General features: G+C 40.2%; 1 protein-coding gene across 3 annotated transcripts in view; it reads right to left on the bottom strand.

Moving 5' to 3' along the window:
• Nucleotides 1-26,589, bottom strand: part of KIAA1328 (KIAA1328 ortholog) — a 161,754-nt gene that overhangs the window by 9,640 nt on the left and 125,525 nt on the right. For all 3 annotated transcript variants that reach the window (XM_028136362.2, XM_054723738.1, XM_054723739.1), the window contains 2 exons: nucleotides 23,377-23,558; nucleotides 11,036-11,144 (listed from right to left, as the gene is read on the bottom strand). In XM_028136362.2, coding sequence (XP_027992163.2) covers nucleotides 11,036-11,144; nucleotides 23,377-23,558 — 291 coding nt within the window. The remainder of the gene's footprint in view (nucleotides 1-11,035; nucleotides 11,145-23,376; nucleotides 23,559-26,589) is intronic.

Genomic DNA, 26,589 nt, shown 5'->3' with positions numbered 1-26,589 from the left:
ATTTGTACCAAGTGGCTCATTTACATTCTCTAAGAAGGCATAGCAAAGATGTTTTGGTGAGAATATGGATCCGGAAGTCTTAAGGCTAATGAAAATAAAAATGTTCATGTATTTTGTTTTACTGTTTTTAAAGAACTATCATATATGTCTCTTCATTTTTATGGTTGAACTCATAAAGGCCAACTGAAAGAAAAAATGACTATATCTTTTTTTGAGGGGCATATCTCATTAATATGAAAAGCAAATAGCTTATGGGAAAATATGAAAGTGTTAAATATATTAGAAGAGATTATATGTGTACACACATATTCAAATGTAGAAACAGTATACAAAGGTGTCCAGCTGAGTGGAAGATTAGTCAATGACCGCTTACTGCCTTTATTCTTGGTCTTCTCCATTGTAAGTCTTCTTACTGATCAAGTCCTTGATGTACTCAGTGACATTCTTGGTACTAGAAGGCCCAATCCTGACCCTTTTTCCCCGAGGCAAGGCATGTAGCCTACCCTAACATGCACTCATTTTTTCTCTGTGGCCAAGGACCTCAATTTGGACTTCTAGGACGCTATCTTTTTCCTTTCTCCTGGTGTCCTCCATAAAGCAAGAGCTAATGTTGAATTTCATTTAAACATTAAAAAAAATGAAAGACCCTCAATAAACACAGGCTTGTGGAGCATAATCCAGGAAATGTAAGTTGCACCTGGTCCTCTGCTAAGCAGGAAGCCAGAGGTCCCCACAGAATTGCTCTGTGCCTCGCGTGAAGGACGCGGTGCCAAGTTTGCGTATCTACTTAAGGTTTCTAACCACTGGCCAGCACGAAAACACAAAGATCTGGAAGAGAAATCTAAACCATGCTGTTGTGAAACCAACTATTTCATTATTTTTTAAAATGTTCATTTTTGAAAATGTGTAAATGTGCAATCTCGAGATAGATGTGTGTGTTCTTGTTTTAATTTTATTTCTGAACAAAGGGTAAGGTTCAGACACAGGACAGAAGGGTGGAAAACATGAGGTTCCATGTGGTCAAGGGACTTTGTTAAGGTTTTGCTGCTAGTGAGTGGCAGAGGCAGGTTCTGACGAATCCAGGTGTTTGGACTTTAATTCTAATGTCCTCTCCTCTAAGCCACGCTGCTTGTCTGCCCTGCAAGGGTTTCACCTTGAGAAAACCAAAACACAACTAGCCACAGGCCAGAGCAGCGCTCAGAGGAAGCTCTGTGATATGGTGGAACACCTTACTGCTTGTCAGGAAGTTCCACAATCACCACTACTATTTAGCCTTACACCAGCTCTATGCTCAGTGCTTTCCATAAACTATCTTGCTTAATCATCACGACAAGCCTATAAGGGAGATATTATTATCCCCACTTTATTTTTTAAAAAAAATATTTTATTGATTTTTTACAGAGAGGAAGGGAGAGGGATAGAGAGATAGAAACATCGATGAGAGAGAAACATCGATCAGCTGCCTCCTGCACACCTCCTACTGGGGATGTGCCTGCAACCAAGGTATATGCCCTTGACCGGAAATGAACCTGGGACCCTTCAGTCCGCAGGCCGACGCTCTATCCACTGAGCCAAACCGGTCAGGGCAATTATCCCCACTTTATAGATAAATTATTTGTTCAAAACCACAGAGCAGGCATTCAAACCCTGGCCTATAAACCTAGGTGTTATAATTATTATACCTGGCTCCAAACTGTTCTATAATGGCCTCTTTCAGCTTTATATTCTCATGACTGTGAGGGTTACATTAGGTAACATATAAAAGGGTTTTTATAAAAGCATTAAGTGCCTAGAACAGAAAGTGACACTCAACAGTGCTTCTTTACACTGAAGTTAAGGGAACATAATGACCCTGGATCGATGAACAACTCCAGAACACCAGTCCATGAGCTAAAACTGTGAAGGATAGCAGGAACCGGCACTACTGAGCAGGTGCCACAATCACAGTAGCTTTCAGAGTTCAGTGCCGGAGAAGACACACCGAGGAGACATAATCCTCCCCTACTGCTGGCTCAACAAAGAAATAACATATTTATGTCATATGCTCCAAGGGTAACCTGAGGTTTTTCTATTTGGACTATAGGTTATAAACTTTTGAAATGGGTTTGCATCCCACAAGTGGGAGTCCTTTGTTTTCTGTTTTTGTTTTCAATCCTCTCCCGAGGATATTTTTCCATTGATTTTTAGAGAGAGTGGAAGAGAGAGGGAAAGACAGAGAGAAATATCAATGTGAGAGAAACACATGGATTGGTTGCCTCCTGCAAGCGTCCAGACGAGGGTCCCAGCCGGGGGAGGAGCAGTCCACAGGCCGACACTCTACCCACTAAGTCAAACCAGCTAGGGCCTTTTTTTTCTTTTAAAATACTGTTTTAAAAATTATGTAGGTAGCACATTGTTGTTGTAGAACATTTGGAAAATACAGAAAAGAGTGAACAATAAAATAGCTCTATAATCCTTTCACCTACAACTTAGAAAGATTTCCTAAAGCCTCGGACTAGACTAAGTGACTAGTAAATATAAGCTGCTGTACATTTTCCCCGATCCATGTGCTCCTCCTCTGGTAAGAATGTCGTTACAAATGTCCTTAGGCTGAATTCATTTCTTGAAATTATGCTATGTCTTTATTATTTCTACTTCCCATTTGTTTCTGTTTTCCTAACTTACACACTCTATAAATAGAGTGTGCAAGAGAAATGGATGATTATATTAATGGCTTTTAACAGTGGGAATTATAATAACAGCCCAACATCATGGCTTAATTAAAAGCAACATCTTTTCATCAAACACGTAAGAATGTTCAACTGCTCTTGGTGGTAATGCACCACTGGCAGGGAATTTCAAATCATTAACCCAACCTCAACCAGACACTTTGGAATGGCTGGGCTTTTCATCCCCCTGATTAAAGATGGAAGGCAGAGAGGCATATTTATAACTTCATGTTTTTTAAACATATTCAACACATTATTTTCTGAAGTTTTCAGATTATTCCTTTTTATTGTCATCATTTTATGTGTAGCATTTCATTAGGTTTTGTTTTAATGATAGTTCAGGGCCAAGTACCCCACATTTTAGGAAGTTATTTGAAAAATCTAAGAAATTCTATTTAATACTATTATGAGACAGACTGACTAGTCATCACATTGCAATGATATGTAATTTGTATGAACACATACTGTGAATGGATATATCTGCACATGTGTGACACAGCAGTCATGGAAGAGTAGTCAGCGTCGTCATTCACGGCCATCACTCAGATACACCATTTCACAGAGGCAGTGAGGCCTGCTGGGGAAAGCTGCGACATAAGCCCAGGGAGTGCCGTGGGCTCCAGCTCCCATCTCCCCACCTTTGGGAGAGTAACACATTATCATTTCCTCTGCTGGGCACATGAGGGAACCTGGCTGAGTCCTCACAATATTTGTGTAAATGTGTAGATGAGATACAGTTCGATTTTTTTTTTTTTAAGTGACTGTTAGGATTCTGGGCACAAGTGCGAGAAGGCACTGCCATTTGGCTGTTGTGTGTAGTGAAACCACAAGGTCCCCTTCTCTGTAGGCTAAGTTTCCTCCTATCAAGTTATAAAACAAATTCCAACTATCAAAGTCAGTTTGCTTCCTCCTCCAAACCATAATTTGATCAGCTTAGTGTTGACACTTCAGAACCAAATCCAAGTCTCAGACAGTAGGAAAGAATGAAACAACTCTGAGATTTGGGATTGGACGAGCAAAGTTTAAGCCCTCTTTCCCGCTTCCTCATTGTGTGGCTTCGAGCAGCCACTCAGCTGTTCTGTTCTCATTGCCTCATTATGAGGTGGGAGAGCACTACCCCGTACCTCACAGGCTTGTGGTGCAATTTAAACAAGACAATGAATATGAAGAACACTCTGTCAACTCTAAGGTATATGCCAAGGATTGTGAACAGGTAATTATAATTTTCGGCATTATATATTTATTACCAGCATAATAACAAATATGTTTCTTGAATCCTCTGTCAGCTGTCAATCCAGAATTTTGTTGCTCGAGATAAAACAGATCATTGTTAGAATTATTTACACGATTTTCCCTTCTCTGCAGATACCTCTAGCAGTACTGACTTCATTTTCTTTGGGTATATACCCAGAAGGGGAATGTTGGATATTATGTAGTTCTATTTTTAATTCTTTGAGGAACCTCCATACTGTTTTCCTAAAAGCTATACCAGTTGAACCTCAGAGGAAAGGTGGGGGAGGGTGGGTGGGTGGGAAGAGATCAACCAAAAAACTTGTTATGCAGACATGCATAACCCATGGACACAGACAATAGAGTGGTGAAGGCCTGGGGTGAGGGGCAGGGGTGGGCCAGAGGAGGTCAATGGGGGAAAAGGGGACTTATGTAAACTTTCAATAATAAAGTTTTCTAAAGCTATACCAGTTTACAGTCCCACTAAGTATAGAAGAGTTGCCTTTTCTCCATATCCTTCCCAATAATTGTTATCTTTTATCTTTTTTATAACAGCCAGCCTAACAGTTGTGAGATAATGTCTCACTGTGGTTTGGATTTGCATTTCCCTGATGATTTGTGATGTTGAGAATCTTTTCATATACCTGTTGGCAATTTGTATGTCTCCTTTGACAAAGGGCAGCATCCTTTCATGATAAAAACTCTCAACAAAATATATAAAGAGAAAAATTTCCTCGATACAATAATGGCCATTTATAAAAAGCCCGCAGCTAATCACAGTCCATGATGAAAAACTGAAAGCTTTTTCTCTAAGACGCGACACGAGGCAAAGATGCCTGCTCTCAACATTTCTATGCAACAAAGTATAGGAAGTGCAGCAAGAACAAGGCAAGAAAAAGAAATAAAAGACATTCAAATATTTAAGGAAGAAATAAAATTATCTCTGTAAATGACATGATTCTATATGCAAAAAACCCTAAAGACTCTGCAAAAACAAAACAAAAACCTGTTAGAACTAATAAACAAATTCACTAAATTTGCAAGATACAAAATCAACATACAAAAATCACTAGTGTCTCTTTACATCAAAAGTGATCTATCTGAAAAGGAAACCAAGGGGGAAAATCCCATTTATGATAGCATGAAAAAAAACACATACTAGGGAATAAATTTACCCAATGAGGTGAAAGATTTGTACACTGGAAACTATAAAACACTGATGAAAAGAACTGAAGATGACACCAATAAATGGAAAGATATCCCATGTAAGTAGAGAAGTGAACAGTATACCTAACAGAAATAGGCTAACTCCAGCTTCAGTTCCAAAAACTCACTAATCAGGCAGATTTGGTGAGATCTGCTTTTCTCTCTTCAATCTCATGGAAAAAAACCACAAAGAGGTCGAGAATACCAGCATTAACTCTTATGAGCCAGGGAAGGACAGAGAAGACGAGGTCTTAGTAACCTTTTTCTTCAGAGACTGAGAATGTCATCCTATCCCTGTACACCTGGTAGGTTCTTCTGTTGATCAGTTTGGAATAATCATCACTGTTGTCACATGACTAAGAGAAAGAAACTCCACCAAGTCTGTTTCATTGAACAATCCCAGAAGATATTAAAGATCTCCATCTTTAATATAAAATATATCAGATCTATATACCTGAATAGAAAAAAACATCAATATACAAAGGATATACAGCTGCAATAGACTCTTTTTCCCAGTCAAATTTGAAATAAAAGATTTGAAGATCCAAAGCTACATTAATGCAAATATCTGCTGTTGCAAGTATACTTTTTGATTAAATTGGCATACATCAAGCACAATTAGAAAGGCTATTTATAACGAAGAAATACATAATTCTGCATCTTAATGGGGATGACAATTACAGCTGATGGTTGCTAATTAACATTACTTCTTTTGCTCTGGGGGCCAGATATTTCTTGCATGATCTTTATTGCTGGCAATGGACATACCTAATTCTGGAAGGCACAAATGGGTTAATTATCAGTACCATTTGTGCTCATAACAAATTCATTGGTAACCTGCCCGGGTCTGGCTTCACACTGGAGTACAGGATCAAGTAGAAGCGTAAACTCTGACTCAGTATCATGACAGGAAAAGGGCTGAACCTTTTGAGTGAAGGAGCTCCTACCCTCCTTGTTCAGAATGACAGGGAGAGAAGCCCTCTAGTGCCCTCTCCAGGAGGAGGGATTTGTGAGTGTTGCCTGCTTCAGCTGAGCAGAAATGTATGGCACCATTTAGTTCAGTGGCACCACCCTCTTGTGCCAAGATAACCATGTGTTAACTCTCCTGGGCAACTCGGGGGGTGGGGGGGTGGGGGTGGAGTGCATGGGTACTGGAGGCCAGAAGTGAAACAGACGCATTCTAGCTCCCAGCACAGAAAACTATAAAGCTCTCTCTGCTTGTGTTATCAATTACATATTTACTTTGTTAGCATGAGATAGATGAATATTTCTACATACAAAGGTGCCCAGCTAAAATCAGGCTAAGTGATATTAATGTCCTATGGTCAGTATTATTGAACCTCAAAAGCAATAAACTTTATGAGTCAATAAATATTACATTTGCAGCATAGTTAACATTCCTTTACTGTCTCTAGCTCTTATTACACATGGTAACTGCAAGTCTACAATACATTATTCATATTTGGGGTGTCACCAAGTGATGGATTGCTGTAGGAGAGGCTGTCCTTTAAATAAATCAACAAATAAAAATGCAAATGTTAACATTTTCAGCCACAACTTTTTCCATCTTGAATGGGGAATGAAAATTTCACATTATATTGACAGGCAGCAGAGAGAACAATTAACAATCTACACTGTGAATGAGAAAGATGACTTTGCCACGCCTCATTTTATCACCTGCATATGGAATGATACGGGGGGTTTCTAGGTGTTAGCACTTTGCAGAGAACAAAGGAAAACCTGTCTCCCACTAGCATAAGTCCCACCCCTATACTCTCTTGCAAGACTTGCAAATTCTTGGGATTTTGGGGTGGACAAAGGTCTTTTACTCTTGTTTACCTTAGTATTACCTTCAAAGATTTGTTGCGACAAAGAACAATAGGTTTTTCTTTTGCATTGAGTTCCCTGTAACTGAAAAGTAGTCTATAAAAAAAAAATGCCTTTTCTACACTTTGAAATAAAAATAATTCAAATAATCCCGATTCTGAAGTCTGGAAAGCAACCACTGTGCCTTCCTGGTAACTGATTTCATAGCACTGAATCTTTTTCAACTCTGCACTTTGTAGAATAGACCTATAACATGCCATTGTGCATGTCTAAGGACAAAACCTGGTGTGCTACACATTGTTTCTTTAGCTTTAGCTAAATGCTCATTATTTAAGAACCTTCTGAGGATCTATATTTAGCTGATCTGCAGTATTAAGAACCAGCAGATACAGAATCCTTTTTCTTAAGGTCCATAAATACGCGTCTTCACAGCAATTTTAACTGGCCTTGTAAAACTCTACAAAGTTGATACGGTCCATTCAGAAAATGTGTGCTGAGGATGTTCTATAAAACTCTTCCTGGGAAGCACTTGCTTTTACTTTTTCATGCTTCTCGCTAAAGTGAAATGCAAGAATCAAATACACATTAAAGTAGTGTTAAAGGTTCCATTTTAATCTCCAACAATAGGCAAATTCACCAAGACTGAAGACCGGGCTCGCCCTGCTCTTTACCTGTAATTCCTCCAGAGGACTCCCTCAAGATGAGCAAGGACAGATCCTCTGAGCACAGGCGTTCAGCCACAACGTTAAGCCACCAAGGTGGGAACCCCATCAATATTGCAGAACCACAACTCACTGTGGGTCTTTGGCAAAATAACAACAGCAGCATTAAGAAGAAAAAAAGGAGTAATAAACAAAGAATGTGGTAAACTAATTAAATTTTCTTTTGATTGTGGGTGACCTCAAAAATAGGAAGGTTGTTTTTGTCAACTATTGTAATATTTAAGATGATGGCCTTTGGAGCCTGAAACACTGGCTCACCTCTTATTGGCTATGTGACCTTAGGCAAGTCACTCAGTCTCTCTGAACCTTAGTTTCCTAATTTTTAAAGTGAGGGCGACAGTAATACCACTTCACAAGGCTGCGATGAAGATTAAGTCAGATGATGCACACAAAGAGCTGGGAATACACATGCTTAATAGATGACAGACATTATTGTCATCCTCTGTGTCATTTCCCGAAAGTTCTTTAAAATTAAAATTGTCTTAAAATTTGTATTCATCTCATAAGATACTAGGTATTTAAGTGCTCAAACAATCATATTCCCAAGGAAAAATAAATCAAGCCCTTTTGGATTTTATATTTATATATTCAGCCATAAGTATATAAATGAGAGTTCACTTATTAGATATGAGAAATCTTAATAACATTTATTTTCCTGTTTCCAAACAAGACTGGTCAAATTATTAGCTCTTCATTCAAATTTCTCTGTTATAAGTAAATGTTGACAGTCCTTTAATTGTAGTACAAAATCCACTATATTTTTCAATATCAATAATTCAGTTAGTTAAATTTACAGTCCAGTGTACAACCATTCTGTGATAAATTGGGAAGGACTTGCTATTAAGCAGATTTTTTTTTTTTTTAATGAAGGAGGATTAGTTGTGTTTTCATGGAAATCCTTGCCAATTACCATTATCAACTAGGGAAAGGCACGTTTAAAGAAAGGTGCTCCATGAGCTCAACTAGCCAAATCTAGATGCCAAGTAAAGGCCTCTCTCCTGAGTATCAGCCATTAAAAGTATCAAGATTTTTCCACTCTTTATTAAATAAACCTCAAAAATGCTCTATGGAAATAAAAGGCATCCCAAATGTAAAGGAACAAGTAAAAACTGTCAGTATTTGCAGATGACATGATACTATACATAGGAAACCTTAAAGATTCCACCAAAAATATGTTACAATAAATGAAATCATCAGAGCTGCAGGATATAAAAAATTAACACACAGAAATCAGTTGCATTTCTACACACTAATAGCATGCTACCAGAAAGAGAACTTAAGAAAACAATCTTATTTACAATTGAATAAAAAATTCCTAGGAAAAAATTTAAACAAGGAGGTAAAAGACCTGTACTCTGAAAACTATAAGACACTGATGAAAGAAATTGAAACAACACAAATAAATAGAAAGATAGATCAAGCTCATGGATTAGAAAATTAATATTGTTAAGATGTCCATATTACCTAAAGCAATCTGCAATCCCTATCAAAATACCAATAGCAGTTTTAACAGAACTAGAAAAAAGAATCCTAAAATTTGTATGGAACCACAAAAGACCCCAAATAGCCAAAACAATCTTGAGAAAGAACAAAGCTAGAGTTATCATGCTCCCTGATTTCAAAGCATACTACAAAGCTACAGAAACCAAACCAGTCTGGTACTGGCATAAAAATAGACACATAGATCAATGAAACAGAATTCACCACTGAAAAATAAACCCACACATATATGGTCAATTAATTTATGACAAAGGAAGAATACACAATGGGAAAAAGACAGTCTTTTGTAATAAGAAAGCTGTACAGTTATATGGGAAAGAATGTATATCTTATACCATATACAAAAATAAATTTACAATGGATTAAAGACTTGGATATTAGACCTGAAAACCATAAAACTCCTAGAAGAAAAAATAGGCAGTAAAGTCTTTGACATTGGTCTTAGAAATATTTTTTTAAACTAATCTCCTCAGGCAAGGGAAACAAAGTAAAAATAAATAAATGAGACTCCATCAAACTAAAAAGCTTTTGCAGAGTGAAGGGAACCATCAACAAAACAAAAGGCAACCTATTGAATAGGAGAAGATATTTGCAAATCATACATCCAATAAAGGGTTAGTGTCCAAAATATATAAAGAACTTATACAACTTAATACCAAAAAAAAAAAAAAAAACAACACACAAAAAAACAACACAACCCAAAAAACCAGATTCTGATTAAAAAATGGGCAGACATTTTTTTCAAAAAAAGATATACAGATAGTGAACAGACACATGAAAAGATGCTCAACATCACTAATCAGGAAAATGCAAATCAAAACCACAATGAGGTATCACCTCATACCTGTCAGAATGGTTATTATCAAAAAGACAGAAACAAGTATTGGCGAGAATTTGGAGAAAAGGGAACCCAGGTTCACTGTTGGTGGGAATGTAACGTCATTATGGAAAACAGTATGGAGGTTCCTAAAAAAATTAAACATAAAATTACCATACTATCTAGCAATTCCATTTCTGTGTATTTATCCGAAGAAAACAAAAACACCGATTTGAAGAGATATGTGCACCCCTATGTTCAATGCAGAATTATTTACAACAGCCAAGACATGGAAGCAACGTAGGTATCCACTGATAGATGAGTGGATAAAGAAGATGTGGTATGAAAATAAGAAACCTTGTTATTGTTTGGGTTATATTTTGATTTTTGAAACTCTACTGCATGAGTTCTGTCCAGATGCTGGAGGTAAGAGTGCTTGAATAAATTATCTTGTGAAACACACACACACACACACACACACACACACACACACACACACACGATGTGGTATATATTAACAGAATATAGCTCAGTCATAAAAAGAAACACTGCTATTTGCAACAACATGGATGAACCTAAAGGGTATTATGCTAAGTGAAATAAATCAGAGATAAATACTGTATGATTTCCCTTATATGTGGAATCTAAAAAGCAAAGCAAAAGAACAAACAAAAGAGAACAAACTCATAGATACAGGAAACAAACTGGTGGTTACAGAAAGGGGAGGGGTTGGGGGGACAGCTGAAATAGGTGAAGGGGACTAAGAGCTACAAACTTCCAGTTAAAATAGAAATAAGTTATAAGGATATAACGTATAGCATATGGAATACAGTCAATAACATTATAATAACTTTGTATGATGACAGATGGTAACTAGATTTATTGTTGGGATCATTTCCTAATGTATATATCAAATTGCTATGATGTACAACTGAAATTAATATGATATTATACGTCAATAAAAACAAAATTTGAAAAATGCTCTTCTTTGGAGAATGTTAAATCAAAGAACCCCTAAAGCTTACCGGGAGGATTCGTGTTGGAATGACGATGTGGTTGAGCTTAAAAGGTCCTTTTGGCTTTCTGTTGTCATAGGAGATGTGGACGCATCTTTTCTAACTCCTGTCATTGTCCCTGTATGAACAATAAAGGAAACAATTTGGGAAGTCAATAAAAAGAAATGGAAAAGCCCATTCTGAGTAATATATTAGAGATTATAGGAATTCCTAAGCTTTGAAATTAAGCATCCCCCTGCCTCCCCTGTGAGATGAAACAATGACAGATGGAAAACTCAGCGGGTTGTTTTGATTTTGTGAGCATCAGAGATCTGCAATATCTTGTTTAAAAAAAGTACATTTTGGCAATAACAGACTAACTAGAGCTTTTTTAAAAATATATATTTTATTGATTTTTTTTTTACAGAGAGGAAGGGAGAAGGATAGAGAGTTAGAAACATCGATGAGAGAGAAACATCGATCAGCTGCCTCCTGCACACCCCCAACTGGGGATGTGCTCGCAACCAAGGTACATGCCCTTGACCGGAATCGAACTGGGGACCCTTCAGTCCACAGGCCAACACTCTATCCACTGAGCCAAACCAGTTAGGGCTAACTAGAGCTTTTTTAAAAACCTGATTCCTCTCATATTCCTGCTGGTTTGGGTTTACTGTGAAAATACCCAAGATGGTAAATTGTTTTATTTCATTCCCCTTCATGATCATAATAAAAGATCATTCTTCTCTTTGACAAAATAGAAGATTCCAGGACTCTGTATCTCCACACCCCCCAAAATTAAACTTATCCTGCCCTCAAAGCTTTCAAGGTAGACATGAACCTTGAATGTTTCTTTCAAAGACTCTACACTGGGCTAAAGGAAGTGTCTCACTGGAAGAGATGCTCAACTAACCATCCTGGGCCCATGTGGCCTCCACTCCTCTCTAACAAGCAATGTGCATAATTTCTTTCCTGAAGTGCTAAATAAGAAGATATGGACATGAATATTTGTTGTTATTGTTTGTTTTTAATTATTAGTATTTCTAATAATAATAATTTCTCCTTCTTAATATTATTTTTCAAACAACACAAAACTTCCCTGTCTTTTTCTGGAATGCTTATTCACAATCTTCTGATTCCTGGGAGACTACAATCCAGACTGCTTAAGGAAGTTATTTGGGAAGATTCACTCTTTCTTTGAGAAAAGGGTGAATATTCAAATAACACAAAGATAGCTTTGGTGTGTTGGGAATACCAGACCCTAAAATGCCAAGCACTCAGTCTTCTAACTTCAGGAGTGGAACAGTTTAGGTGTGACCGCAGAAAATCAGAACTAGAGAAAGCAAGAGCAATCACCATGGACCCTGGCTTTCTAAACTATACTCAATATTAACTGCTCACTGTTACGTATGGACGCAAACCACTAGCCACCAAATGCACAATTGTCTTTTGTGTACAAAAACCTGTGGGACCCTCAACCCAAACCAGTACATTCTCACACTAGACATTAGTCATCAGTCCACACAGTGCATTCAGTCAGTAAATATTTGCTAAGTGCCAGGATTAAGCTCAAGCTTAGTTGAGGAGGAGGGGAAAGAAGGCGTGAGAGCAAGAGGATGAGTTACTCTCAACAAAACAGTACTGTAAAGAATAAAAAATGACCCAAGGCAGTATACAGCAGTAACAACAGATACAGTATGCTCAGTATGTGCCTGACACTCTTCTAAGTCTTTTCCATATACCATATATTCTTTTTATAATAAACAGTTTCATTAAAGTATCATTTGAATACCATAACATTTAACCATCTTAGGTGTACAATTTGATAACAGTAGCAAATCTGTTCAGCTATGAAATCATGGGCAGTTTGAAACATTTTTGTCCTGGTATTTGCTTATTTATTTTTACAACCCAGTTTTATAATATTTCCACATGCCAAAAAGGACCCTTATGCCATTTCTAGTTCCCTTCATCCTGACTGGTCTGTTACTGCCCTCCTCCCCTCCCCCCCAGCTCTATCTCTATTGTTTGGCCATTTCATAAAAAAACCTTTGCAATAGACACTACTTTTATATCTAATTTACAGGAAATAAGCCATAGGGACTTACATGACCTGCCAAGGTCACAAAGCCAGTACGTGACGGAGCCAGCATTCCTGTCCAGACACTTTGATCCAGGAGTTTTCACCATTCTGCTAGTTACTGCATATTAAATAGGATGAAAAGTCTGAGGAATTAACAAGGGAGAGAGATCACATCGGCTGTAGGGAAGACAACGCAGGAGATGGAATTTTGATAGAAGGAATAGGGAGCATGAATTAGCAAAAGCACTAAATTAACAACCTCAAGGCTACATGTTTAGTATATCCAGGAAATATTTATTGAGCATCACTATGTCCTGTACCTTGCTAATCACTTTAAATGCATTATCTCATTAGTCCTTAATTTATATATTGTCCTCATTTTGTGGAATAGGAAGTGGAAACTGAGAAAAGGTCAAGCTGCATGTCCAGTATCACAGGGCTGTGAAGAGCAAGGCTGGGTTTTAAATACAACCAAGGTCTGTACTGCAAACTCAACACTGTGCTAGTTGGCCTAAATAAAACAAAGCAGCAATAATGACCATGGAAAAAACAACAACTGGGCCCAGCAGGTGTGGCTCGGTGGTTGAGCATAGACCTAACAACCAGAAGTCATGGTTTGATTCCCGGTCAGGGCACATGCCCGGGTTTCAGGCTCGATCCCCAGTAGTGGGCATGTAAGAGAAAGCCCATCAATAATTCTCTCTCATCATTGATGTTCCTATCTCGCTCTCCCTCTCTCTTCCTCTTTCTGAAGTCAATAAAACAACAACAAATGAACAAAAGGAACCCTAATTTGTTATGTAAATAAACATCTTTCTCTAAAAAACAACAAATGGCCTTTGGAGAGATTACTTTTGTGCTAGAATTTAGAACCCAGTAAGAGAGAAGGGAGGCAGGAGAAGCCATTTGCCACTCCTACAACTGTCTGGGCAGAGTCCGGGGATACAGGGGAAATTAAAATAAGCACCTGAGAGCAGCAGCAACTGAGGAGGCCTTGAGGGGGAGGTGAGAGGGAAGGCTGCCTGGGGGCGACGGAATAAATGTCTTTTTAGTCACACAGGCCTCAACATTAGTCTTGTCTTGTCCTGTTTTGATACTTCCATCAAAAGTTTGGTTGAGACAATTGACATTTGATGGGAATAACAAAAAGTAAAACTTTTTTTTTGGTCTTAAACTGTCTCCTTTAATTATTTATATTTGCAATATGAAACAGGGGCTCGGCACCAACACACACATTCACGCCAGCCTGAGAGGGAGCTGGGTCAAGGTCACTTGCAACTGGGCTGAACCCCAGACCCTCAGGCACTGGAGGGGGACCCCAGCTGGACCCCAACCAAGCCCTCACCCCAGGGTCAGTGGGAGGCGCAGGGGTCTCGTGAGTGTGTTAGGGCCTCATGGGAATGTCACCAGAGAGCCGCCGGGCCAGGGGTAAGTGCAGGGAGAAAGTAAAACTTTTAACAGAAGGTCCAAGGACTTCTAATGGGATCCCTGTGTGTGCTTCAGGAATGTGTGGATGCCTCCTAAGTGTAGGTACAATAATGTGTGTCTATCTGCTCATTCATTTTCATGGGCAAAGGGACCAGAGCTTTCATCAAATTATGAAAGGTTATGAAGCCCAGAGAAGTTAGGAATGACTGCACTGAGGCACAGAGCAACACCAACGGGTGCAGATCCATGGATGCACTTCCAGAATGTGTGAGTACTGTGCCTTACAGGAACTTTATTCCTTTTTTTAATTCTCTAGGCTCTATCCCTTATTAAATTTCTAGAAAGCCATATATCAGCTTTTAATTATATTCATTCCTTCTATAAAATTTGATTTAGTGTTTAGTACACCAACAGTTACATACAGTTATGCATATTCATAAAATTACACATTCCTCTATATTTACACACACACACACACACACACACACACACACACACAAAGACAATATACACATTTAAAAAATAAAAGTGCTGGTAAGAATATTACCCATTAGGCTGATAAATTTCATATATAAGTGTATATGTTTATATATGGGTAAATATGTGTGAATACATTTATGTAAATTAACATACATTTCTGCATACACAGATGGAATTGGACATAATGATCATGTCCTACTTACATATAGCTGGGTCTGTGTCTGCCCATCCACCAATCAATACCTCATGATAAGATAACTTCTTATAGAGTTCAATGTCTAGGAAAACTCCGGGCCCTTTGTTTTATTTTGCATTTTAAAAACAGCTGAGCTACATTATACATTCAGTTTAGTTTAAAGAGTGAGTGATATAGAAAATGCCCGTGTAACCCCTTTTCAAACCCAGAAATGAAGTCCTGGCAGCTTTGCCGCCTGGAAGCATCACCAATGTCCTTCCCCATCACCTTTTCTCCCCTTGAAACACAGGAACAAACCAGCCGCCATTCCCAGTCATTCCCTTTTTGTTCTTTACAGTTTTACCATTTAGATATGCATCCCACAAATGTGATCGTTTTGCTGCTTTTGAACTTTGTAAAATAGAAATATGCTATATATTTTCCTCTTAAGACTCCTTTTGCTCAATATTATATTTGAGAGTTTATCTGTGCTGATGATTTATGTAGCTGCGGTTTGTTTTCTGTGCTAGGTAATGTTCCATTTATGCAATTATGACTATTTGTCCATCCTACTATTGGTGGATGTTGGGAGAGTTTCTGGTTTGAGGCTATTGAAAAGATGCTGCAGTGGCTGAGGATGCCAGTTATCCACTAAAATGCACTCTCTTCCCCTCTTCTTGGGTACACAGCTAGATTACATTTCCCAGTGCCCCTTGTAATTATGTGTGGTCAGGAGGAAAACTAGTGCACAGTATATGTGCCACTTCAGGTCTGTCCTATAATAACCTTTCACATGTACTCTTTCATACCCTTCCTTGTCCTTGGTGACCTGCTATGGCAGGGCCAACCAACAGTTTCCTGTAAAGGTCAGACGGTAAGTGTGCTGGGCTTTGTGAGCCACCCTGTTCCTGTTGCAACCATGCAACTCTGCTGTTGCAGCACGAAAGCAGCCACAGATAATATATGCAAAACATGGAAATGGCTGCATTCCAATAAAGTTTATTTGCAAAAATCGGTGGTGGGCCAGACTTGGCCATGGACCAAGTTCCCCACCCCAGTGTCACTGCAATGCTCAAGGTGACCTTGGAAGGCACAAAAAGAAGGCAGAGCCATCATTCTTTGGAGCAGAGCTGCTGTCAACCTGAACTCTTACCCTGGACCATTACAGGAGAAAAAAGTTTCTTCTTTAAACCACTGATGTTTTTTCTGACCACTTGTTACCAGAGTGATTAGCCTACCCTGACTAAATATACAGCTATGAACATGTTTGTAAGTTAAACACTATGTGCATGAGATTCTCTCTAGTATATATACCTAGAAAGAAATTGCTTGGATACAGAATACTTGTTATTTATTTTTAATAAATAATACCAAACTGTTTTCCAAAGTTTTTATGAATTTACACTCTGACCAATAGTAAATCTCAGCAAATGAGGTGGGAACCTTTATAACATGGTAAATAGCATTTACAAAAAAACCTACAGCTAAAACCATATGTAATGGTGAAAGAATACCTGCTTTCCTGTGAGACCAGGCACATTTTATCTTACATTGTAATGCAAGTCCCAGACAGTGTAATGAGATAAGAAAAGATAAAAGGCATAGAGACTAAGAAAAAAAGTAGTTGTTATGGACTAAATTATGTCCTCTCCCTTTGCCTAATTCCTATGCTGAAGTTCTAACTCCCAGTACACCTCAGAACACATTTGCAGAGAGAGCCTTCACAGGGGTAATTAAGGTTAAGCGAGGTCAGATGGATGGGCCCTAATCTATATATATAAAAGGCTAATATGCTAAGTGTCCCTCCCTCCATCCGTCCGACCAGTCGCTATGACGCACGCTGAACATGAGGGGGCAGACGCTCAATGCAGAAGCTGCCATGACGCGCACTGGCCAACTACAGAGAAACAGCACCACAGACCTGGTGCCCACAAAGCAACACTCAGCTTCCCCCAAGTGGGACACAGGCCCCGCCACCACCCTGGAGTGACACCCCACCAAATCGCAGCCTACACTGCCAAGACCCCAGGGCGCAAAATGTGGCCCACAGCCGAGCCCAGCCCAGAAACGGTCACTGTGGGCAGTGGGTAATGACGTCACATAGTAATGCCCAGCTTCTTCTCCCTAGCGACTAGCCTCCTTGGAGTTTCTTCACCCCAGGAACACGACTTATTTTATAGCCAGGTGCAAACATTTTACACTTTAACCAAATGTCTGTGAAGCACTTTCCTGTGCCTCATCTCATTTGATCCTCATAGAAGTCCTGGAGTAAGTAGATAGGAGACTTAGTGGAATGCTATTTTCTTTTCATTAGCTGGAAAACGGAGACTTAGAAAGTTTAGAAACTTGACCTGACCAAAAAGAAGAAATGGTGGACCTTGAAAATGACTTCAAGTTGTCTCACTGCGCGGAATATAGTCAAACACTGCTGCAGTTAAATATTTTACCCTTTGTTCTCCCTGTGTGATCTACAATAATAATCTGCTTCGTGTTGATATTTACTGCTGTGTTGCTGACTATTACCTGAAAGAGAAGTTGGGGTGCTTCACTGGGCTGGAAAAAGTTTAGCTACATCAGAAATCAGGTCTAATTAAGCAAGTTTAATCTATATCTATAAAAGGCTAAGTTGACTCACGCATGCAGGATACATATAAAGCTCTCACTGGCACCAATCACATGCGTGTGTTTCCATCTGTCATTGTCTATCAGGAATTTGGTTGACACTTCTATTATAGAGAAAGAGCGAATAACGATATTAAAATATTTCTTCTAATTAATTTCCTTTCAATGTGCACAAATTCGTGCACTGGGCCACTAGTCCAATATAACTGGTGTCCTTATAAGAAGAGGGATATACCAGGGGTGTGTGCTCACAGCAAAAAGGCCTTGTGAGGACACGGAGAACACAGCTATATGCAAGCCAAGGAGAGAGGCCTCAGGGGAAACACACAAGGGAATTGTCATGAAGAATGGACATGGACTACATCTTAATTGGGTGGTGGTTACATAGATATATACAATTGTCAATGTTTTTCAAATGCACATGAAAGACCTATGCAATTTTACTGTATGTAGATTAAATCTCAATTAGAGTAAAAGAAAATGAAGAACCTCACAGTTTTCTTGACTTTCAAGGCAGTGCTATTTTTAAGACTCTACTGTTATCTTTTTGACATTGCCAATCAATCACCATAAGGACTCTGAAGGGACAAGCATATGCATTCCTTAAATCACTGAATCATTGCAGGTAATGGGGTCAAAAAGTTCAACTGATTAGGTGCTTTTTGTGGGCAAGGACACAGAGAGAAAAACCAGTATCTATAATGTCACCTTAATTTACTCAACAAATATATAATGAGCATCTACCACATAATAAGCAATGTCTAGGGTAATACAACAGTGAACATATGGGGTGCTTATATTCTAGTGGGAGAAATGGAAAACATAAATAATAAGTAAACTATATAGTATTTTGAGATACTTCTTTCTATTATAGAAGATGGAAAATGTACAGGCTCTGGTTTAAGTTACAATATGCCATATATAGCAACTTCAACTCTCAATGCTAGTTTATTGCATTTGAATTCCTTTTTGAGTGGTCTGGGCAGGACAATTTAATCTACATGTTTGGGATTAGCCCTGTACTATACTTCTGTGTTCTATTAATAAAGGCATCAACTTTTAACTGATCTTTTAGCTCAGCCTTCTGGAAATCAGAAGTGATATCTTGTGCTAACTTTTCTAACGATTAAACAGATAATCATAATGATGATGCTACTAAAAAATAAACATAAGTAAACACTCCTTAGAGGCAAGATGGGAATGGTTTCTGTACTTAGGATACTCCAGCATGTTTTACTTCTTTTTTGTTTTTAATACCTTTTTTTTTTTTTTTCAGAGAGGAAGGGGGAGAGAGAGAGAGAGATAAAAACATCAATGATAAGAGAATCATTGATCTGCTGCCTCCTGCATGCCCCACACTGGGGATCAAGCCCGCAACCTGGGCATATCCTTGACTGGGAATCTAACTGAACCTCCTGGTTCATAGGTTGATGCTCAACCACTGAGCCACACCATCTGTGCCTTGTTTACTTCTTTAATCACATGACCCATGACTCCATCACAGACTAGAAAACACTCGCATCGCTGCGAGCCCAGATGCACTTAGAGGAGCAACTAGAGCTTCAGAAATTACTCCTCACTTCAGATGGGTCTTCCATAACCCTCTTCCAGCAAAAGACAAGTACACTTGGAAGCCCCCCAGGAGCCTCACTCAGTGACAGCTGCTGTATATACATAACCTAAAACACCCAAAGACAAAGTGGAAGGCGTGGTCAACCCATCTGGTAGATTGGAATTATTTGAGATTCAGCCTCTCTCAAACTCACAGTTTTAAGGGGATTCGGAGATCAATGAAAGAGGAATAAACAGGAGGTGGCTCTAAATGTAGCGGTGTGCTTTTGAAGGCTGATGTAGGAGTTGACAGTGACAAGGCCTGATCTACCATGTCCATCTAACATGGATGTTCAGTGCCTCACAGCCTCTGCCAGACCTTTCGCATAACTGAAAAAATGCCCTCAGCTTCGTGGGCTCCTGTGAAAGGGAATCAGTGATTGCTCAGAAAAAGTTTGAGACAAGCTGGGAAAAGAGAAATGAAGGCTGGTGCTTCCAGATTTGTGCCTGTGGCTTAGAAGTTCTCGACTCAAGTTTAGATTTCTCTAAGGAATCTCTCCCTAAGGAATGTCATGTAGCTCAATAAAAGCAACTAAAATAGACCATTCCAAGCATTGTTGATTGAAAAACAATTTCTATTTCAAGTGTAATTCTGACAATATTGTGAATATTTTTGTGATCACAAGGTTATTTCTTGAGACAAGAATCAGGTCCTTTCTTCACATGTTTAGTGTGTATAAAGTTGGCAGAACGGTGAGGGGGTGGGAGAGGTAAAGGAGAAGGAGACTGACAATAAATAACAGTCCTGCAGTAAATGTCCTATATAGTACTTATTAATTAAAGGGCAACAAAAGAAAAAAAGGATATAAGACAGAAGAAAAGTATATTAAAAAATTCAGACACTAGAAAGGAAAAACAGTTAAGGAGATGATAAGCCAAGTCGTGTAACTTAGGCAATTGGTGGGAGGTCATTGGCCTCATGAGAAACAGGTGCTGAATCCTTTGCAGCCCACCTTGGTGAGTGTCTCCCCTTTGGTTGGGTATCACAGCAAACAGCAATGCAATAACATTGCCCTGTCCTGGGATCTGTGTATACCAGGTCTGCAATGAGCACAATGACTCACAGGGGCCTCCCTCAATGACCAGGTATACCATAATTTTGCTAATGCTTCATCTATATATATAAAAGGCTAATATGCAAAGTGTCCCCTTGGGAGTTCGACCAGGAGACCAGGAGTTCAATCGCTTGCTATGACGTGCGCTGACTACCAGGGGGCGGCACAGAATGAAGGGAGACCCTGGCCAGCAGCCGGAAGGTCCCGATTGGCCTTGATTGCTGGCCAGGCCTAGGGACTCTACCCATGCACGAATTTTGTGCATCAGGCCTCTAGTATTAAAATAAAAGAAGAGAAAAATACAATATAGCCTTTCTTATGAGTAGAAAAAAAGTTAATTCTTACGAGTACAATGCCTTAAAACAAAACTCTTGAAAAGATGAAAATGTTTCAATTTTTCACTGGAACACTTCACCACCACCACCACCACCCCCCAGCCCCCCAAAAAAGGAGGGGGAAAAAAACACCTAATGAAAAAAAATAATACCATGAGTGAAAGCTGTTCCTGAAAACTTTGCAGAATTGTAACAGCTTTCTCCTGGTTAAATTGATTGGTATAGCAACATTATAAAATGACTATTAGGATTCATTGTGCACAACAGAAAGTGCTGAAATGTCAGCAGACTGTACAGCAAAAAGTAATGGGTTCTGAAACCCTGTTAGTCAAAAATGATTTTGTTTCAAATTAGAAATTGATTTTTTTTGGACACAAGCCCTTTCCAGGCTTCCGGCTTCTGTGGCCAGGCCCGGGAGAGATTAACCTCCACCGTGGCAAGGGCTGGCCAGATACCTTTCTCAGAGTGCCTTTTCCATTGCAGCTTTCTAATGTGGCTGTGGTCTTAACCAATCACACAGGTTATTTGTCCCTTTGCTATTACACTACATTTTTCTCATTGTGGCATTTTATTTTAGTGCTGACATACAACACCAATTTGGTGACAAGTTAACAGAAGGCTGCGTTAAGCCTTGCGGTGCAACCACCACACCGATTCTGACAGGTTCTCCACTCTCCAAAGTGCGATGACTGAGAATGAGGAAGCCCCGGAAGAGCCGCCCCTTTCTGAAGGACCACCCACAGAGAGGGACGATGGTTCCATCTCAGGTTCTCAGCCTCCTGAATTGCATTTTTGTTTCTAGGTTACCCAAAGGCGATGGAAGTCTGCAGAACTTTTCACTATGTCAAACAAAATAAACTTTTGCTTTGGTTCAGATTGTGCCTAGACTCCCTTCTGAAGTTTGGACTAATTATCATCAATTATCTGGGAAAGGATTAAATAACTTCTAGATTAATCACAATTAAAACCAAACAACATGACAATGCTGGCAGACAGGAGGAAAGGATGGAGCCACACCTGCAGCTCTCATAAAGCACCCACAGCTCTTGGGGAGCAGGTGAGAGCGTCCAGAGAGCTGATGAAAACGTGGCCGCTTATACCAGACTAGAGGCCCAGTGCATGAAAACTCATGCACTGGAGGGGGGTCCCTCAGCCTGGCCTGCCACCTCTCATAGTCCAGGAGCCCTCAGGGGTGGGAGGCGACCCGGCGATCAGGGGAAGGTGACGCCCCCATCACACCTCTGCTGCTGCCACTGCCGGCAGCGCAAGCCTTAGCTGGCCCTGGTTACCTGAGCCTCGGGTGGCCCTGAGCAGCTGGGCAGCCACCATCCGAGGCTTGCCTGGGCCTCGGTTCGGCCCTGGGGGGCTGAGGGCGGGCCCGGCCACACTGTGTGCCTGCCGCCCCCCTGGCTGGGCTGAAAGGACTGTGGGACTCCGGCGGCAGGCGCAAGGAGTGACAGGTCCAGCCACACTGCGTGCCTGCCACCCCCCTGGCGGGGCTGAAAGGACTGGGGGACTCTGGTGGGGCTGAGGGGACTGGGCGCTGCCATCTTGTGGCTATGGGTGCTGCCATCTTTGTGATAGCTTGATGGTCAATTTGCATATTCCCTCTTTATTAGATAGGATATGGGGCAGGGCAAGCTCAATGGAAAAGAGGCAAATCAGACGGAAATCAGGGTTAATGACTGTGAGCAGGAAAGAAAAGTGTGTGGAAAGAAGTGTGAGCAGAGGGTGCCAAGCCGTTTTTGGCCCTTTGTTTCCTGTAGAGTTCTTCTGTACAACATGCCAGACTCCTCCCACTCTGCTCCTAAATCCTTCCCTTCATAATTCCAGGAGAACTTGGGGTGGTGAACACACAATACAATGTATGGATGATGTGTTAGAGAATTGTACACCTGGAGCCTATATAATTTTATTAAACAATGTCACCCCAATAAATCCAATAAAAAAGAAAAAAATAATTCCAGGAGAGATGAAGTCAGAGCCACTCCAGAAACAACTGGGAAACACAATTACATTTAACTGCTTCACTCAACATTTCACACAGTTGTTTATAATTGATTTAAAAAAATATCCATGACATATAAAATAAGAAGAATCACTGGTACTTAAGACTGCTAGGCAATATATGCTTAAGACTTATGAGGTTCTGTTGCAGCCACAATGTAGAATTTATCCATGACCTCTCCTCCACCCTCCCCATATTTCCAGTTAATTGAAGATTAACTGTAGTTGTTAGAGTTTACTTTCCCGGCAGAGATTTATGTTCAGTTTCTTGTCCTCTTTACTCACTTTGAGCATTATTTTGTGTCTATGATCATACTTACTGCTGAATAATTCTTACGGTTGGCTGCTTGCAGAAAGAGGGATAAATGGGATAGTTTCTCATAGGAGTATTCTAAGAGACATGCTGATGTAATTCACTGATCGGGATGGGATACCTATGGCCTTGCAGGCACATGTCAGCTTGTGACATATTTAACCTGCTCAGGGTTGTAGGAAATCATCGGAAGGTCGTGGCTAGTAAGATTCTAACACTCCCCAGAAGCAGGTTCTCATTTTGCTCCTATAGATGCTAAGCTTACCTCTTTGGGGTTGATATGTATCTGTCTTTTGACATGTCCACAAGGCATCATCTTCCATAGGTGACTGAAACCCAACTGTCTTCTTCTCTCTTCTAGTCTCTCCACTGTTACTGGACTCTTGGTGCCTTTTGATGGATGATGATGTTCCAAGAAGCCAACCATCACATGCTGACTTCAACAAACTGAAAAGAATAGATATGAATGAGCTGCAGAGAGCACAGAAGAAGTACAGATTCCTCAAAGGTGTATAAATTCCACATGAGTTGAAATAAAATTTATGGCAGTAAAGACATTCTTTTTCTTATTTTATTAAAGTGAGGTATAATTTAAATAATTTATTGAAGGTCTATTTTGTGTCCTGTCACAACAATGTTGGAGAAGAAATTGTCTTTATCCTCCAAAAGCCTGTACTTGGATTTGGGGAACTGAGACTCAAACCCAGGAAACTACTAATAAAGCCACGGAGTATGACAAAGAGCCAGAGTATCTGCAGAAGTAACAACAAAAGCAAGCTAAGCAGGATCTGCGTAACAGAAGTGCTTCCAAGTACCAAAGATGAACATCAGGAATTAAAATATCACCAAATTGCTTCAAAGTGCATTTGTGTTTCCCATTTTCAATTGTAAGAGTATTTTTTATGTACCCAGAGTATAGAAGAAGCAGTACAATAGTGCATGTGGAAGGTTTGGTCTCTGTCCTCACATAATTCCATTATAAAGCAACAAGGTAAATATGGAGTAAGAGGAATTTTAATAAAAATAAACACGTGCATATGCTTTGCTCTAAACTAAATTGTGTTCCCATCTTAGCACATTTTCTCTCATAACATTTTATTTTTTATAGAGTAATGTTCCGATGATGTATATTTATCCCTTAATATTCAACCAGCCTTTTCCTTCTAATGTAAGTTCACCACAGACTCATGACACTTGGGTTTCTCTTCTCCATGCCCATAAAGTAAAAATTAAAAGTGAAGAAAAAGAAGACTTTTACTCAAAAAGTAAAGTTCTAAAAATTAAGATGTTTAAACTCCCCAGAAGCAGAGATAACATCTAGACAATAAAGAACTGATAGAGTGTTACTGGATCCATTACTAAGCCCCAGTTGCCCTGGGGCAGAAGTCAAATCATGTAAATCCATCAAAGTCACTGGCCTTCTGTTTGTATTGATCAGTAATGTTTGTTTATATTTTTATCCTATATAATAAAGAGCTAATATGCAAATGGTTGTCACACCATCACGTCATAATGGCTCAGATGCTCAACACTGGGGAGAGAGGAATGGGGACCAGCCAGGCACAAATGAGCTCTTGAGAGAGGAATGGGGACCAGCCAGGCACAAATGAGCTCATGAGAGAGGAATGGGGACTAGCCAGGCACAAATGAGCTTGCGAGCGAGGAATGGGGACCAGCCAGGCTGCAGTCCGGGAGAGGGATGAGCTGCCCGCCCCTCGGTCCCAGGCACCAGCAGCTGGAGCTGAGGCTCAGGAGAGAGACAAGCCACACGCCCTACGATCCCGGGCACCAGTGCCTGTGGCTGAGGCCCGGGAGAGTGACAAGCCGCCTGCCCCACAGTCCCGGGTGCCAGCGCCTGCGGCTGTGGCCTGGGTGAAGCTGCCTGCCCATGGTCCCCTGCGGCTGTGGCTGCGGCTGGCCCAGGTGAAGCCGGCCTGGGTGCCTGCGGCTGGCCGGAGGGAGGAAAGCCCAGGTCCCGGGTGCCTGCGACTGGCTGGAAGAGGGAATCCTGGGTCCTGGGTGCGGGGCAAGGCAAAGGCGGTTAGGCGCAATCAGGCCAGCAGGAGAGCAGTTAGGAACGATCAGGCCAGGAGGGGAGCAGTTAGGGGCAATCAAGCAGGCAAGCAGAGGTGGTTAGGGGCCATCAGGCAGGCAGAGGTGGTTAGGGCTATCAGGCAGTCAGGCAGAGGGGTTAGGGGCGACCAGGCAGGCAGGCAGGCAAGCAGCTAGGAGCCAGCAGTCCCGGATTGCGAGAGGCAGTCAGGCATCCCCTGAGGGGTCCAGATTGGAGAGGGTGCAGGCTGGGCTGAGGGACTCTCTCCCCTGCCCCCTGTAGTGCACAAATTTCATGCACCGGGCCTCTAGTTAATTAATAAAAAACAAGAAATCAAATGGCTTTGTGCAGTATGGCTTTATGCTGACATAATGCAATGTATTACAGTAGGTCCTCAGGTTACGTCGGAGATCCATTCCTATGGCATGACATAACGCAATTTTCGCCGTATGTTGGAACCCACCTACATAAGTACCTATGTCACTCACGTGGAGCATATACACAGCAGTAATGAAGTGAAACAGTAAAAAATAAAAATAAAAGAAAGATAACAATTCCTGACCTTTACTTATGGTAAATAAATAATAAAAAACATAAAGCACATGTGTACATACGTCAAAATGATGAAACTTTTTTTTTTATAAATAAATGGGAGATGGCGACGGAACCATGAAACGACGTACGTCGAGTCTGATGTAACCCAAGGACTGCCTGTATATTTATACTCTAAAGGTTTTTTTCTTTCCTACCAGAACCTAGGGTTCACTTTCCCATGAGGAAAACTAATGAATGTGTATCTTAGCTCATAAAACCTCTATTCATGGGACAGAAAAACAGGAGACTAAAACTAACTCACTGTAAATGTAAGATAAATAACTTACACCAGAAGCCCCAAAACCAGGCAAATCCAACTCTACACCTCTGCTTGTTAATGTGACCAAGACTACTACTGGCTTCCCCCAAGTTCACTCATTCTCAGCTCAGCTGAGCTCCCAACACCAACCAATTCTGATCAGTTGTAATACCGATTGCTTCCTGCTTCTTTACCCCAGTTTACACAGAAGGTCTTCTGTAGCTTTATTCCAAACCCCATCCTGGTAATCCTCTAACTCAACAGGGAACTTGGTTTCTAATTTTCCTAAAATAAGAATGACTGTATAAAAAAGTAGTTCTTTCATTTGCATTTATTCTCATTTTTACCCATTTACTATTCCTCTCTTAATACCTCTGAAGAAAATCATACCTTTTATTCATACTATTTAAAATATAATTTTTTATTGATTTTTTTTTTTTTTTTTTTTAGAGAGAGGAAGGGAGAGGGAGAGAAAAACATTGATGTGAGAGTGAAACATCTATTGGTTGCCTCCCTATGGGAATCAAACTGGCAAGCTTTCAGTGCACAGGATGACACCCAACCAACTGAGC

The sequence above is a fragment of the Eptesicus fuscus genome, chromosome 12 (assembly GCF_027574615.1).
Source record: "Eptesicus fuscus isolate TK198812 chromosome 12, DD_ASM_mEF_20220401, whole genome shotgun sequence".
NCBI classification, from domain to species: Eukaryota; Metazoa; Chordata; class Mammalia; order Chiroptera; family Vespertilionidae; genus Eptesicus; species Eptesicus fuscus.
This window is presented reverse-complemented; position numbering and strand designations above follow the sequence as displayed.